Raw genomic sequence first — 13564 nt, 5'->3', positions numbered from 1 at the left:
GGCGATTTCTACGAAGGTGGCGGTTCGCCGCCACGCCTGGCTGAGGTCCGCCAACTTTTCGGCTGATATCCAGAATTCCCTCATGGACATGCCGTTTGATGGCCGTTGCCTTTTTGTCGACAAGGCAGACAGTGCCCTTGAGCATTTCAAGGACTCCAGGGCTACGGCCAAGTCTTTGGGCCTGTCGGGCCAGCGCCAGCAAACTTCTGCCTTTCGTGGCCAAGGAAGGGGCGCCCCCTCACGTCCTGCCAGCTACGGGCCACAGACTAACATCCAGCGCGGCGGCGGATGTGGTAACCGACGTGGCGGTGCCAGGGGACAGCGGCAAGGCCAGTCCACATCCACCCCCGCAGCATCCGCCTCAAAACCCTCCTAGTCCGTGCTTTCAGGCCCATGTGACGCCAGTGGGGGGCAGGGTTCGCCATCACCACCTTCACTGGCGCACTCTCACATCATCCGAAGGGGCTACTCCCTCCCCTTCGACCTCTTGCACCTGCTGGGGTTCACCATCAATGTGCCGAAGTCACACCTGTGTCCCTCTCAGAAGCTCCTCTTCATCGGAGCGGTTCTAGACTCGGCGCAGTTTCGGGTTTATCCTCCCGAGCAGCGGGTTCGGGATATTCAGGCTCTGATTCCGATCTTTCGTCCTTTATCCCGAGTCTCGGTCAGGTTGACGCAGCGGCTTCTGGGGCTGATGGCCTCCTGCATCCTTCTGGTGCATCACGCCCGGTGGCGGATGCGGGCTCTGCAGTGGGACCTGAAGTTTCAGTGGGCCCAGCATCAGGGCAACTTGTCAGACCATGTCTTGATCTCGGAGGGCACTGCAAGACAGATGCAGTGGTGGCTCATGGACCGCGATTGGGTCAGCGGCAGATCCCTCTCCCTACCCCAACCGGAGCACGTAGTTGTGACAGATGCGTCCCTCCAGGGCTGGGGGGGCCACATGGGAGAGGCAGAGATCAGAGGCCTCTGGTCTCCGGCGGAGTCCCGGCTCCACATCAACCTTCTGGAGCTGCGGGCGATCCGGCTTGCACTGAAGGCATTCCTCCCCTCTGTCCAGGGGAGCGTAGTGCAGGTGTTCACGGACAACACCACCGCCATGTGGTACTGCAACAAACAGGGCAGGGTGGGGTTGTGGACCCTATGCCAGGAGGCTCTGCGCCTCTGGCAGTGGCTGGAACATCAGGGCGTGACCCTGGTGGTTCAACACCTGGCAGGTTCACTGAACGCCAGGGCGGACAAACTCAGCCGTCGGTGCATGATGGATCACGAATGGCGTCTGAACTCGGACGTGGCGCAAGGTCTCTTTCAGCAGTGGGGAGAGCCTTGGTTAGATCTATTCGCCACAGAAGAGAACGCGCAATGTCATCAGTTCTGCACGTTGGAATTGCCAAGGCGGCACTCGCTCGGAGACGATTTTCGTCGCGAGTGGCGTTGCGGTCTGTTGTACGCCTTTCCGCCTATACCACTTCTGCCCAGAGTGCTGAAGAAGATCAGGCGGGACCGGGCCCAGGTTATCCTTGTGGCTCCGGACTAGGCACGAAGGTACTGGTATCCCAAGCTACTCAGTATGTCTGTCGATCCCCCGATTCGTCTGCCTCTTCAGGAGGACCTTCTGTCACAGCAGCAGGGAACGGTCCTCCACCCGAACCTGTCCAGTCTCCACCTACAAGCTTGGAGATTGAGCAGCGACAGTTGAGGCCATTTGACTTGCCTCCTGAAGTCTGTAATGTCATTCTGGCCTCCAGGCGTCCCTCCACAAAGTCGATATACGCCTGCAGGTGGAACAGATTTGTGGCATGGTGCACAGCAAAGGCTGTGGATTCTCTCTCTGCACCCCATTCTGAGGTTCTCCTCTTCCTTCTTTCTCTTGCCCAGCAGGGCTCTGCTCAGGGCACTATCAAGGGCTACCTTTCTGCCCTTTCTGCCTTCTTAAGGCTACCTGATCAGCCATCTTTGTTCAAGTCCCCAATTGTAAATAGGTTTTTGAAGTGCATCACACACATGTTTCCTCCTGTACCTTTCCTGATGCCCCAGTGGGACTTGAACCTTGTACTTACTTACCTTATGTGTGCTCCCTTTGAGCCACTCCATAACTGTCCTATCCGTCTTCTTACTTTGAAGATTGCTTTCCTGGTTGCCATCACCTCTGCCAGGAGAGTGAGTGAGCTCCAGGCTCTTTCTTCCACACCTCCATTCCTCTCTGTCCATCCGGACAAGGTTGTGTTGCGGACAAGACCCTCTTTCCTGCCCAAGGTTGTCACGGCCTTCCACATCGGGCAGTCCATCACCTTGCCCACCTTCTTTCCTCCTCCGCATTCCTCGAAAGAGGAAGAGAGGCTCCACCATCTGGACCCAAAACGTGCGCTCTCTTACTATCTGGATCGCACAAGCCAGTTCCGGGTGGATGACCAACTCTTTGTTGGTTACGCGGGCGCTAAGAAGGGACGGGCGGTGCACAAGAGGACCATCTCTCGGTGGATCATTTTGTGCATCCAGGCGTGTTACTCCTTGGCTAAGAAGGAACCACCTGTTGGGCTGAGGGCTCATTCCACTCGGGCCACGGCGACTACAACTGCCTTGGGCCGAGGGGTGCCCTTTCAGGACATTTGCCAGGCAGCTACGTGGGCCTCGCTGCACATGTTTGCGAGACACTACTGCCTGGACAGCCTAGTCCGGAGGGATGGCTTCTTTGGCCGTTCCGTCCTCCAGGACTTTCTGGTGTGATTATTGGTTCGCAGACCCACCACCGGGGTTGGTATTGCTGGGGTATCTATTCTAAGGTAAGGAATCTATCACTAACTTGTCTCTTTCAGATGCACAAGTTACTACTTGTGTAACGATATATCTGTAAGAGACATTAGTTAGTGATAGATTCCTTACCGACCCACCCATCCTCCCCGTTCTGCGAACCGATATCTAGGGTTAAGGTCATCCCCTTTCAGGGCCCTAGTTTCATGGCACCAGTGTTAGTTTTTATCATGGCTCTGCGTTTCTGGTGCGGAAAAGCTGTGTATAAGAACTGACGTCCGCACGCGGAGGCTGCGTCTAAGTACTCCGACGACATTATCATGGAGCCCACGACTGAGACGACGGACGCGGAGCAGCGGACGACGCCTACCGACGCGCATGGGTACTGCTACGCAAAAAAATTCCGGATCCAGTCTGACGCCTTGGGATATTCTAAGGTAAGGAATCTATCACTAACTAATTTCTCTTACAGATATATCGTTACACAAGTAGTAACTTGTGCGTTAGGTGGAACACACATTAATAACATTCAATGACTTCTATCACAGAGGCTGATTTGGTCCTCGTGCAGAAAATGCAAGACGCTTACAGGCTTGAGTCAGAGAATATGGCAGTGTCTCAGCGAAGGCTATGAAACAGATGGGGTGATGGTGGTCTGAATGAATGTACTTAGGCAGAGCTGTCTACTGGATACAAGACTGGAATAGCAGAAGGTTCTGCAAATCTTAATCAGTAGAGATGTCTTTGTAAAACTGTCTGACATTTGCCTTTTATTCACCCGAGTTGTGTGTCTGCATGAAAAAACAGAAAGCAACTAAATATTTCCATATATTGATGGTATGTAAAAATTATTCTAACACAGGAAGCACATTCTTGCAGACAGTGCTGGGACATAGATCCCACAGCTTTCAATAGAAATGTCAATAAAGTTTTGAAAAAGTGTTGTCAAACCTTGTTCAGGTCAAAAAACAGAATTCCTTCTAATATCACCTTCAAAGAAGCACACAGAAGTTAAGGAATGGGCTAAAATGATCACGGCGCTTAACTGCACCCCTCCCTTAGTGGACTCAGCTAAATCACTAGGAATAACACTTGATGAGAAGCTGGATAGGAAAGAACATATCAAGGCAATGGCAAAAAGTGCCAGTTTTCACTTGAACTACATTAGAAAGGTGAAACCCTTCATTTCAAAAGCAGATCTTAAGCTGGCAGTCCAATCATTAGTCATTTCAAGGATTGAATATGGATGCACTACGTTAGCAGGCTTATCACAAATCTCCACAACACCGCTAAAACCCTGCCTCAACGCAGCGGCAAGACTTATCACCAGGTCAAGGAAGTTCGACTATATCTCTCCACACCTAAAAGCATTAAACTGGCTACCCGTACAAAGCCAGAATTCAGCTAAAAATGGCATGTATCACCCACAAAGCGCTTCATTACAACACTCCAAGATATCTTGCCCAGAAAATAGTATTATCTGGAGGAAATAGACCTACTAGGAGTGCTAAGGAGTTGGTACTGAGACCTCCTATTTTCCGGAAGAAGAGAACATATGATAGAGCGTTCTCTGGAGCAGCCCCTAGAATCTGGAACTCTCTTCCACCAAACCTCAGAAAAATAACAAACACAGCAACATTTAAGAGGGAAACGAAAATATTTCTAATGAGCAAATTCCTCCCATAGCTCTAGGTCGATCTTCTTTAACACAGTGACAGAATTAAGTCCAAGACACTTACTCACAAGAAGCAAAAATAATTACTAATAGCTGAGTAGGTCTTAATCGAGGATTATAATCCATGGATGGAGAAGTTGGAAATCACAGGACAAGATTCAGGACAAGTGAACTTATATCCTAAAAACAATATCTACCTCATATATTGGACCATACTTTGTTAAACTGATCCACTATTATCTTGGAATACTGCTTAGACTGATAATTTATCAATCCTGGTATTAGATTATAAAGAATATATAACACATCGGAAAGTTATTTATAACCTTTCTGCAAACAGGAAATCGCACTATAGAGATAGTTTTTATTCAATAAGTTAATCTCAGACTCTGTATTTTTGTATTCACTGTATATTTTGTTGATTTGTTGCGTCTCGATAACTTGAGGCTATGCACACGTAATGTATGTCATATCTCTTTGTTTAACCCCTCCTTCCAATATGTGTCTCCATACTACCTCATGCTATGTAAAGCGCTCTGATACCCATGGGTCTTGTTCGCGCTATACAAAACTCTTTAAATAAAAATAAAATTAATAAATAAAAAATGTGGCCACAGGGCATGAAGGGGCTACTGGGCCACATCTGTGTTGACTGAGGCCGACTTGCAAACTATGCCAATTACAAAGCTTTGTGTACTACACTCAGAGTAAGAAGGGCAAGCAGTCCATGTTTTCACAGGGTGGTAGTGTGGAGAACAACCAACAGACGTAATAACTTCAATGTCTAGCCCAATGCTTGTCTTTTAGTAGAAGCAAGCACTTTCCTTATACATTTGATTTAAATACTACACAATCCAAATATGCACGATATAGGGTTTAATCCCCGGTTGCATTCTTCAGTTGTCATTATACTTTTCTGCTCTATTGTTTTCTCCCTAACCAGATGATCGATTCCTCAGTCCCCAATTTCTAGTGACAGAAACGTGAATGTGGCTTAGAAGCACAACTCAGTCACTCAATCTTACCCTTGGTTTACTTCACGTAGAAAGCCTCACGTCTGTGCGAATGTCTACCTTTAAGCATTTCTCGGTCCAGAGGCTCTTGTCATGGAGGGATCCTTGTGATGCCTATGCACTGGTTCTCACAGGTCAGGGGGTGAGATGGGCATAATCTACGCTTTCAGTGGCTGCTCCCTGATGTTGACATTGCAGCTCTTAGATTGATCAGGTTCACAGATCTCTGCACGCCCTCTCATGAGTCTTTCTAAAGCAGTATCCAGAGACCGACAAATGTACAGGCCTGCCCAAGAATTTTCCTCACCCTGAACAACAGAAACTGCAGTCCCAATATGCACCCCACCATCCTCCAAATGTCAGTATGTCGGGAAGAACTATTTAGCAGCCCTTGCACCAATTTCTAAAAGAAGCACTATTTCCTTTTCCACCTACACCAGCTAGTGCTAACGCAGGGGCATCCAAAATGGATCCCACTGATTTCAGTGCTGACACTCGCACACACACCCAGAATCCACCTACCACAAAAGTACCACTTGCTCACTGTACACATGCAGACACTCGCCCTCCACGCATGGTGTCAGTTTAAGGTTCTGGAGTAGATCTAACCGTGGAACTTTACACAGGTGGGCCACACTATCACTGACAGATGAACATTTCTGATCCCACTATACATTTCAGAACACATTATACTGCCACCAATGCTTTATGTACTGCCCCCCGGACAGGAACATCAGTCCTCTATCCACTATGAAGACACTTTCGGTGTGCTTCTCCAGGTCACAGTGGTGGTCCTGGAACTCACATTGCCTACAGCTCATTTCAAATTGCACCCTCTCCTTCTTTGAATGTCGTACCCCTGCAACCCAACAATACATAAGCTCCTCTATCCCATCTATTAACCCCACCAACCATCTGCATGAACTATCCACTAAACCCACTAATGATCACAGATAACTCCTATTCATTAAATGTGCCATAAAAGAACTGGGATAAATGTATGTAATTGTCTGCTTGAGCTCACAAGCCTAATACCAATAACACTGAACTAACCATTAGCTTTGGGTTCTGGAGCAGCATGCTACTCCAAATGAGAGCTTCACCACCTTGTTAGGTGTAGTAAACTCTATATAAATGAAGTTACAATACACTTGGCAGGGTCAGGCTTAGTTATCTGTGCTCTCGCTGGGTTAATGTGATGCCAGGACCAAAATAAAAGTCAGAATACCAGATTCACATGCAGCTGTGCATTCGGGACAGGTGAACATGCATATACGATGCATGGGGCCTTCCTGTTCCAACAAGCACTATCCACATTGCCACTACTGAGACTTGCCTATTGTCCCATTACAGGTGCTGATATCGAGCTGCTCCAGATGTCGGACATGTGACTGCTTAGTGCATGATGAAGAAATCATGGCTGGCTGGACGGCAGATGATTCCAACCTCAACACCACCTGCCCTTTCTGTGGCAACCTGTTTCTCCCCTTCTTGAATGTTGAGATTCGAGACCTGCGGAGGCCAGGAAGGTAACTTGTCAAGTTTGAATTACAGACTTGCTTATGTTTTCCTTGCAACCATGTTCCTTTTCCCCATAAATGTATATAAGGTAATTCCTCTCAAAGAATGATACTGGGGGAGGGTTAGACGGCAGGTGTGCTATCAATAAAAAAGCTTGCAAATCTGTGCAACCAGATGCCTCAAAGAAGGTGGCTCTCCAAATTACTTGTTTGCATATCCTCAACATTATCACCAGCAAAGCAAATTTTGTCTTTCAACTCTACATCTTGCAGAATGGATGGATGGGATACCATTTTCTTCTTTTAACTGTAGACTTATGTGGATCCATTTGTTCCTTTCCAGCTCCTTATTCATGTTCTTTTAGGTTAGATATTTAAGTATTCCAAAAATTGCTGTAAGGCTTTTTCTGTTTCTGACTCACAATCTCCTTTGTTAAAAATGCTTAGAATGTCCCTGATGTTCATTGTCTTCCACAAAGTGTTTTATTAAAGAGCGTTGTGTTCCATGGAACCATCGAGTTATGGGTTTAGAGCTATACCTAGAACAGTCCCAGGACGCTACCCAGTGATCGAATGAGGAGTCATTCTGGACATGTAAGAGCAGCTATGTCCCACCTGCAATTGCTGGCCCAACTCATAGAACATGAGGCCCTTTTTTGTGCAAGACTACAACACTTGTAATACCCAATATCATGAATTGAGGTATGCGGGAGATTTTACATTCCAGTATCACTTCCAATTCTACCAGCATATCTTTCTGGTAGCCTTGGAGCTTGCTGCATCCCCAGCTTTTATTCAAGAAAGTTCCCACACTTCCCACAGTTAGGCATTAGGATCTGTTCCTTTTTTTTAGACTTCTTCTGTTGTAGTAAGCCCTATATAGGAACTTAAGCTGGAGGAAATACAGTCACGCCCTCATATTTACTTCTGTAGGATGCATCAAGGTGGCTTACCATTCAAAATCTTGCATTGCACCCAGTTCCCTTTCTCCTTTCCTATTTTTGTCTTAGAGTCAGCAATCAGTCTGGTATACTGTTGATTAGAGTTTTATATATAAATGACACTGCCTTATTTCCAAATTCTCCTAATATTCTCTATTGAGGTGCAGCCCGCTAATTCAGACTATTGAACTCCCTCAACTTGTATAGCATGCCTGCGCTGCATGTATTTATAAAACTGATTATGAGATATCTTGTACTCCTTCTGCAGGCAAGTAAAGGTTTTAGTATTTCCATCTTACACCATTTCGCTAATTTGAGTGATTCCAATAAGATCCCAACATGTAAACCCCTGCAATTTATTTATGTATTCATTTAATTTTCATAGTGCGTCTCGGAGCTCATTAAGGGGTTTAAGAACTTTTTTCAGGATGTTCCCCTCCCACTACACTGTTACCATTTTGGTTTTGCTCTTCCATCCCAGATAGGCTTTGCTTTATCCCGGGACATCTAGGTCGTTTGTGTCTGGAGGGGGGAGCCGCATCGGGTGCACTACTCTGAGCTTCACTTGGGCCTCGGTAATCCTGTCGACATCCAGCAGAACTGGGTGGCACAGGTAGCAGACACTCCCTAGACCAACTCAGAATTTTGGGGTCCGTCCTCTTTAGTGCTTGCAGCTGAGTTTGCTGGTGGGGTTGGCTATGTGGCAGGTATTACAGCCTGTGCGCTGGGCTATGCCCCGGGTCTCTGATTTCCTATACTCTGAGTCATCCACCCGCGCTCCTGAGCAGGCCAGCTCCCCTCATCTCTTTCCTGCCCATGGCTGTTTTCTCTACATGTGACCATGATTCCAGCCACTGTTTAGAGGATTGGTGCTGCTGTGGGGGCCAAGCCTGGTGGGCAATGTGAAGCCTGTAACTACGTGGGCTACTTGGGAGCAGAGGTTGGATGTGGGCCTGCTCCCTCCAAGGACTTGGAATAACCGACTCAAGGGAAGTGCTCTGCTGACCTGGCTTTGGCAACGCTGCTGATTGCGAGGGCAGTGGTGGTGCGGTGCCTGCTGGATGGGGAGCTGTACAGCGGACTGTGAAATGGCTGGACCAACTGCTCTTGGACAGCTACATCCCTTGTACCCTCTGGGTGCTAAGTAAATATTTCTCCGTCCCTCCCTCTTGATCTGAACTGCGGGCCTCCCCAACATTGAATTCGCTGGGCCCAAGGGGCATAGATTATAATGGCATTCGAGGGGGTTTACTGGCTGTATGGGCCCATTGTTCGTGTCTCTGGAGGACATTTTCAATTTGCTCGGGAAGGAGGTTGATTTTCTCTCAAGCAGTTTATGGAGGAACATACAAAGCGCTCAATTGGTTCATTACTACTACCCCTATGTGCATGAGTGTTAACTACTACTTACTCGTGAGCAAACACCCTTTGTTGGATGTGCTGGTGGTCTGACAGTGTGTACTGGGGCCCACCAGTTCTAATTTTGAACTGCCGCTCTGGCCTGTGGCACTGTGCATTGTCCTATACACCCTTTTCAACCACACAAACAATGGTCAAGCCCAAAACCACTGAACTCCCATCCTCCTAGGACATAATGGAAAAGTCAGCGGCGATTTCACCCACTGGACCCTTTGCACCAAGTGGAGAAAACACTGGAGAAACACACAGGTAAATTTGATAAAGTCCTACTGGCGATTCTAAACATTGAAAATACCCTGGGAACAAAGATTGATGTACCAACAATCAATATGAACGTGCCCTGCTTGAGGTCACGTCACATCACATAGTTCCTTGACTCCTCAAATATAGGGACAGAGACCTTCTGTTGCAACTTTATAGAATGAAAGGTCCATAGCTGTACAATGGTAGCACTTTCTAATTAAAAACTTCTAGCCACAGATTCCTCACCTTTTGAATATTTCTCGGGTGTCTGACTAGTTCCATAAACTTTGCAGCAAAAGGAAGGTGGCGCAATGCGACTCCGCACTGATGCCATTCCAGAAATGACATGGGTATCCTATAAAGGTACCACTCTTGCGTTTTGACATCAGTTACTTTCTGACCACTCCACCAGATGTGGATCCAGAGCTCTCTTCTTCATCTCCCAAAGATGTTTACCTCACAAAATTTGTTGAAATTCAACAGTGTGCAAGGTATTATCATCCCCCAAAACAATAGGTTTCAAGTCTTTAAGAACTGTTGCAATCAAATGTGTTATGTTAAATACATTTTTATAGCACTACATATACCCGAGGGTGTCTTGGCGCTTATATCAAGCATAGTACAGGAGCATGATGTGAAGGGTAGTTTACACATTAAAAAGCCAGGTCTTGAGAAGCTTTCTAAAAGGCAGCATAAAGGGTGAATATCTAATATGGAATGGAAGGGTATTCCAAAGTCTGGTGGCTCCTGCATGGAAGCTACTGCCGCTCCATCTAGCTTTCTTAAATCTAAATGGCGTTACTGTACATGTATCCAGAGATCTAAGGTTCCTGTTAGGAGTATACCATGAAATCGAGTTTCTCAAAAATTTTGGACCTGTGCCATGTAAGGCCTTATAAGTAAGACAGAGTTTTGAATTTGATGCGATTTCTAACCATCAGCCTGTGTGGTTCTTTAATGGCCGAAGTAACAGACTGATGTTTTGGTAGGTTGAGCAGCTGAGTTCTGTGGAACCTGCAATTTATTTAAGTATTGTTTCTGCAGATTGGTGTATAGGCTATTACAGTAGTCAATTTTTGATAAGATGAGAGAGGTGATAACGGTTTTCCTTGCACTAACTGAAATATAAGGCAGAATCTTTCTGAAGATTCTTAATATATTATAGTAGGTAGATATAATAGAATTAACTTGTTTACTAAGATTACGTTTATCGTCGAGAATCACTCCTAGACTCTTAACCTTGGTAGATGGAGTGGAAAGTGGGCCCATCTATGGTGGTCAGCAGTAAGGAGTCCAAAAGCTAGGGTCATTTCCGAAGAACATCAATTCAGTCTTTTCTGAATTCAACTTGAGGCAATGCCTGTCCATCCAGGTGCAGATTTCTTTTATGCAGCTGTGAAGCTAAGCATTCGTATTATTGACCTTATTTGCGGCAGAGACCACAATGTGTATGTCAGCTGCGCAAGAAGTGAGTGAAAGATAGAAAGATTGAATCAGTGGAGTAAGCTCTGCCACATAAAGATTGAATAATGAGGGGCTGAGTGAGAACCCCTGCAGCACTCCACACAGAAGTGAGGTATTTGATCTGAACTTATCTGGCGTCACAGTATTTTCCCTTTTAGTTAGAAATGATCTAAATAGATCTAAGGCTGCTACTTCAATACCCATGGTCTCAAGACGAGGACAAAGTGTTGAGTGATCCACCATATCAAAGGCAGTGGATAAATTCAACAGGATCAGAGCTGCATTTCCTCCATCATCAAGAGTATTTTTGAGTTTGTCTGTAGCTTTGATCAGTGCTGTCTCAGTGCTATGCTCTGATCTAAAGCCGAATTGAGTTGGATCTAGCACACTATGTTCCTTCATGAATTGTGAAAATTGGGAATTCATGATATTTTTAATGAGTTTAGCCGGGAAAGGGAGTTTAGAGATAGGTTGATAATTAAATGGAGTGTCCAGCTTGTTATCTTTATAGCTAGTGTCAGGAAACACTAGACTGTAACCCCACCGGAAGCTCGTGCATTCAAGGTGGAGGAGCTGCTACACTCCACCTAATCAATCGCCGGCTACTTCTGCGGCGGACCGGGGAAGCAGCAGGAAGAAAGCAGGTCAGAGTATCTAAAATGTAGAAATTACCTAAAGTAATTATGGTTTAAAATTAATAAAAGAGGTTAAAAATGCACAAAAAGATTAAAAAATCAATTAACTGCGCATTTCCGAGACTTGGCTGAGCGGAGTAAGAAAGCTAAAAATGTGTGTGACAGCTCCTAATCAGGTGTCCTTGGGGTCCAGACACATCTCTAAGAAGGTCTGCAGCAGTAAACCCACAGGCCATCCAGGACCGCGAGGCAAAACTCTATATTGGCAAACATAAGAAGTACCCCTCGGCGGGACCGGTCAAAGTTGAGGTCCATGTTGAAAGGCAGGGTCCCATCCCGTTTTTGCTCTGGAAGTCAGCAAAGCTGTTCCAGAGGGACGATGTTCGTCGTGATCTGAATCATTTGTTCAGTCCATAAAGAAGCATAAAAAAATTGAAGAGTGACTCGGCTCCGCCTCTCCATTTTCATTCACCTGCGAATGCACTGTAGCAGTACTCTTGCTTTATATTTTGCTCAAGGTCTCTGTAGACTTCGGAGCTGATCCTGCAACTAGTTCAGGCACAATCCGAGTTTCTTGGGCCGTCCTTTGCTCGAGGCCATGCTCTAACTCTTTGGATCTTTGCTGGCTGTCTGTGCCATGCATTTGCAAAAGATGGCCCCTCTAGAGTACTGTTGGTGGGTTTACCCTCTGTGCCTGTGGGACCCTCACAGCCCATCATGACTCCTCTGGCTCCTGTTCCTGTGACAGGCCACACAGACCTGGCCTGGCAGTTCAGGCTGGACTGATCCCATGGGGAGAAAGGTCAAGACTGATTTGCATGTGGCTGGGATGGCGTGGTGAGCAAACAAATACAATGGATTTAACTCAGATCTGTGACCAAGGGTAAATGTTTGACAATGTTCAGCATTCTGTCCATCATCTTTTTGTGTTGCTGTAGTCGCCCTAAGTGGGAAAGGTATTTCCAGACATGGTTCCGGTGCTCGCTATGCCACTGAATTCAAGTTAGCCTGGCTGATGAGGAGTAATATCCCAAAACTGGTCCCAGGATGCTTATTTTCTGGTCTGGGAAGCCCCTGGCCTGGCAGTTCAAGGTGAATTGTTCCCATGTGGAGCAGGGTCAAGATCCAGTTTGCATATGCCAGTGTCCAAACTGGGATGGCATGGTGATCAAAAGAACGATGACTTTAACCCAGATCTGTGACAGGGGATGTATATGTGACAATGTTCAGCATTCCGTCCATTATCTTTTTGTGTTGCTATACTTCTTTGAAAAAGTTATGTCATCCCATAACCTTGATATTTCCTGCTTACTATTCATAAAAAGCCATGTAACTTTATAAATGCAGGTGCGATGTAATGCTATAGCAGAGTTCTTCTCCAGTAAAATCCAAACCATTTATTCTTCCTTCCCTCAAACAACATCTCAATAACATATTGGGGAGCAGGAAAACTTGGATGAAGGGCAAGTTGCCTAATTGAGGAAATCCCTCCACTTAACCCGTCCATGATGCTAGACATCATGAGTAAATTGAAATCCGGCTCCCCCACTGACCCTGCCCCTCCTAACATCTTAAATTTGGCCTCCAAAACTCTTTCTCCAGTAATCCGTGACCTGATCAATGCCTCTCCTTTCTCAGGGACGGTCCTCCCACTGTGGAAACGGGCTATGGTTAAGGCCTTACTGAAAAAAACAACTCTGGACTCGGAAGTCTGAGCAATTACCGTCCCATCTCCCTGCTGCCAGTTATCAGCAAGATCGCTGAGAAATATGTGAACTCAGTATTGTCCGCCTTCTTGGAGAGTAATAACCATCTCCATCCTTCTCAGATGGGTTTCAGGAGTATCAGGTATTACCGAGAGGGTATTCAGAGGACTGCAGTTATCAAAGGCCATCTGTACTAC

At 46.4% G+C, this 13564-nt stretch overlaps 1 protein-coding gene across 5 annotated transcripts in view; it reads left to right on the top strand.

Moving 5' to 3' along the window:
* DENND4A (DENN domain containing 4A) overlaps window positions 1-13564 on the top strand; it is a 587116-nt gene that overhangs the window by 507976 nt on the left and 65576 nt on the right. For all 5 annotated transcript variants that reach the window (XM_078683021.1, XM_078683023.1, XM_078683019.1 and 2 more), the window contains one exon: window positions 6793-6968. In XM_078683021.1, the coding sequence (XP_078539147.1) occupies window positions 6793-6968 (176 nt within the window). The remainder of the gene's footprint in view (window positions 1-6792; window positions 6969-13564) is intronic.

The sequence above is a fragment of the Lissotriton helveticus genome, chromosome 3_1 (assembly GCF_964261635.1).
Source record: "Lissotriton helveticus chromosome 3_1, aLisHel1.1, whole genome shotgun sequence".
Taxonomy (NCBI): Eukaryota; Metazoa; Chordata; class Amphibia; order Caudata; family Salamandridae; genus Lissotriton; species Lissotriton helveticus.
The sequence above is the reverse complement of the archived record's forward strand: the minus strand, read 5'-3'. Positions and strand labels throughout refer to the sequence as shown.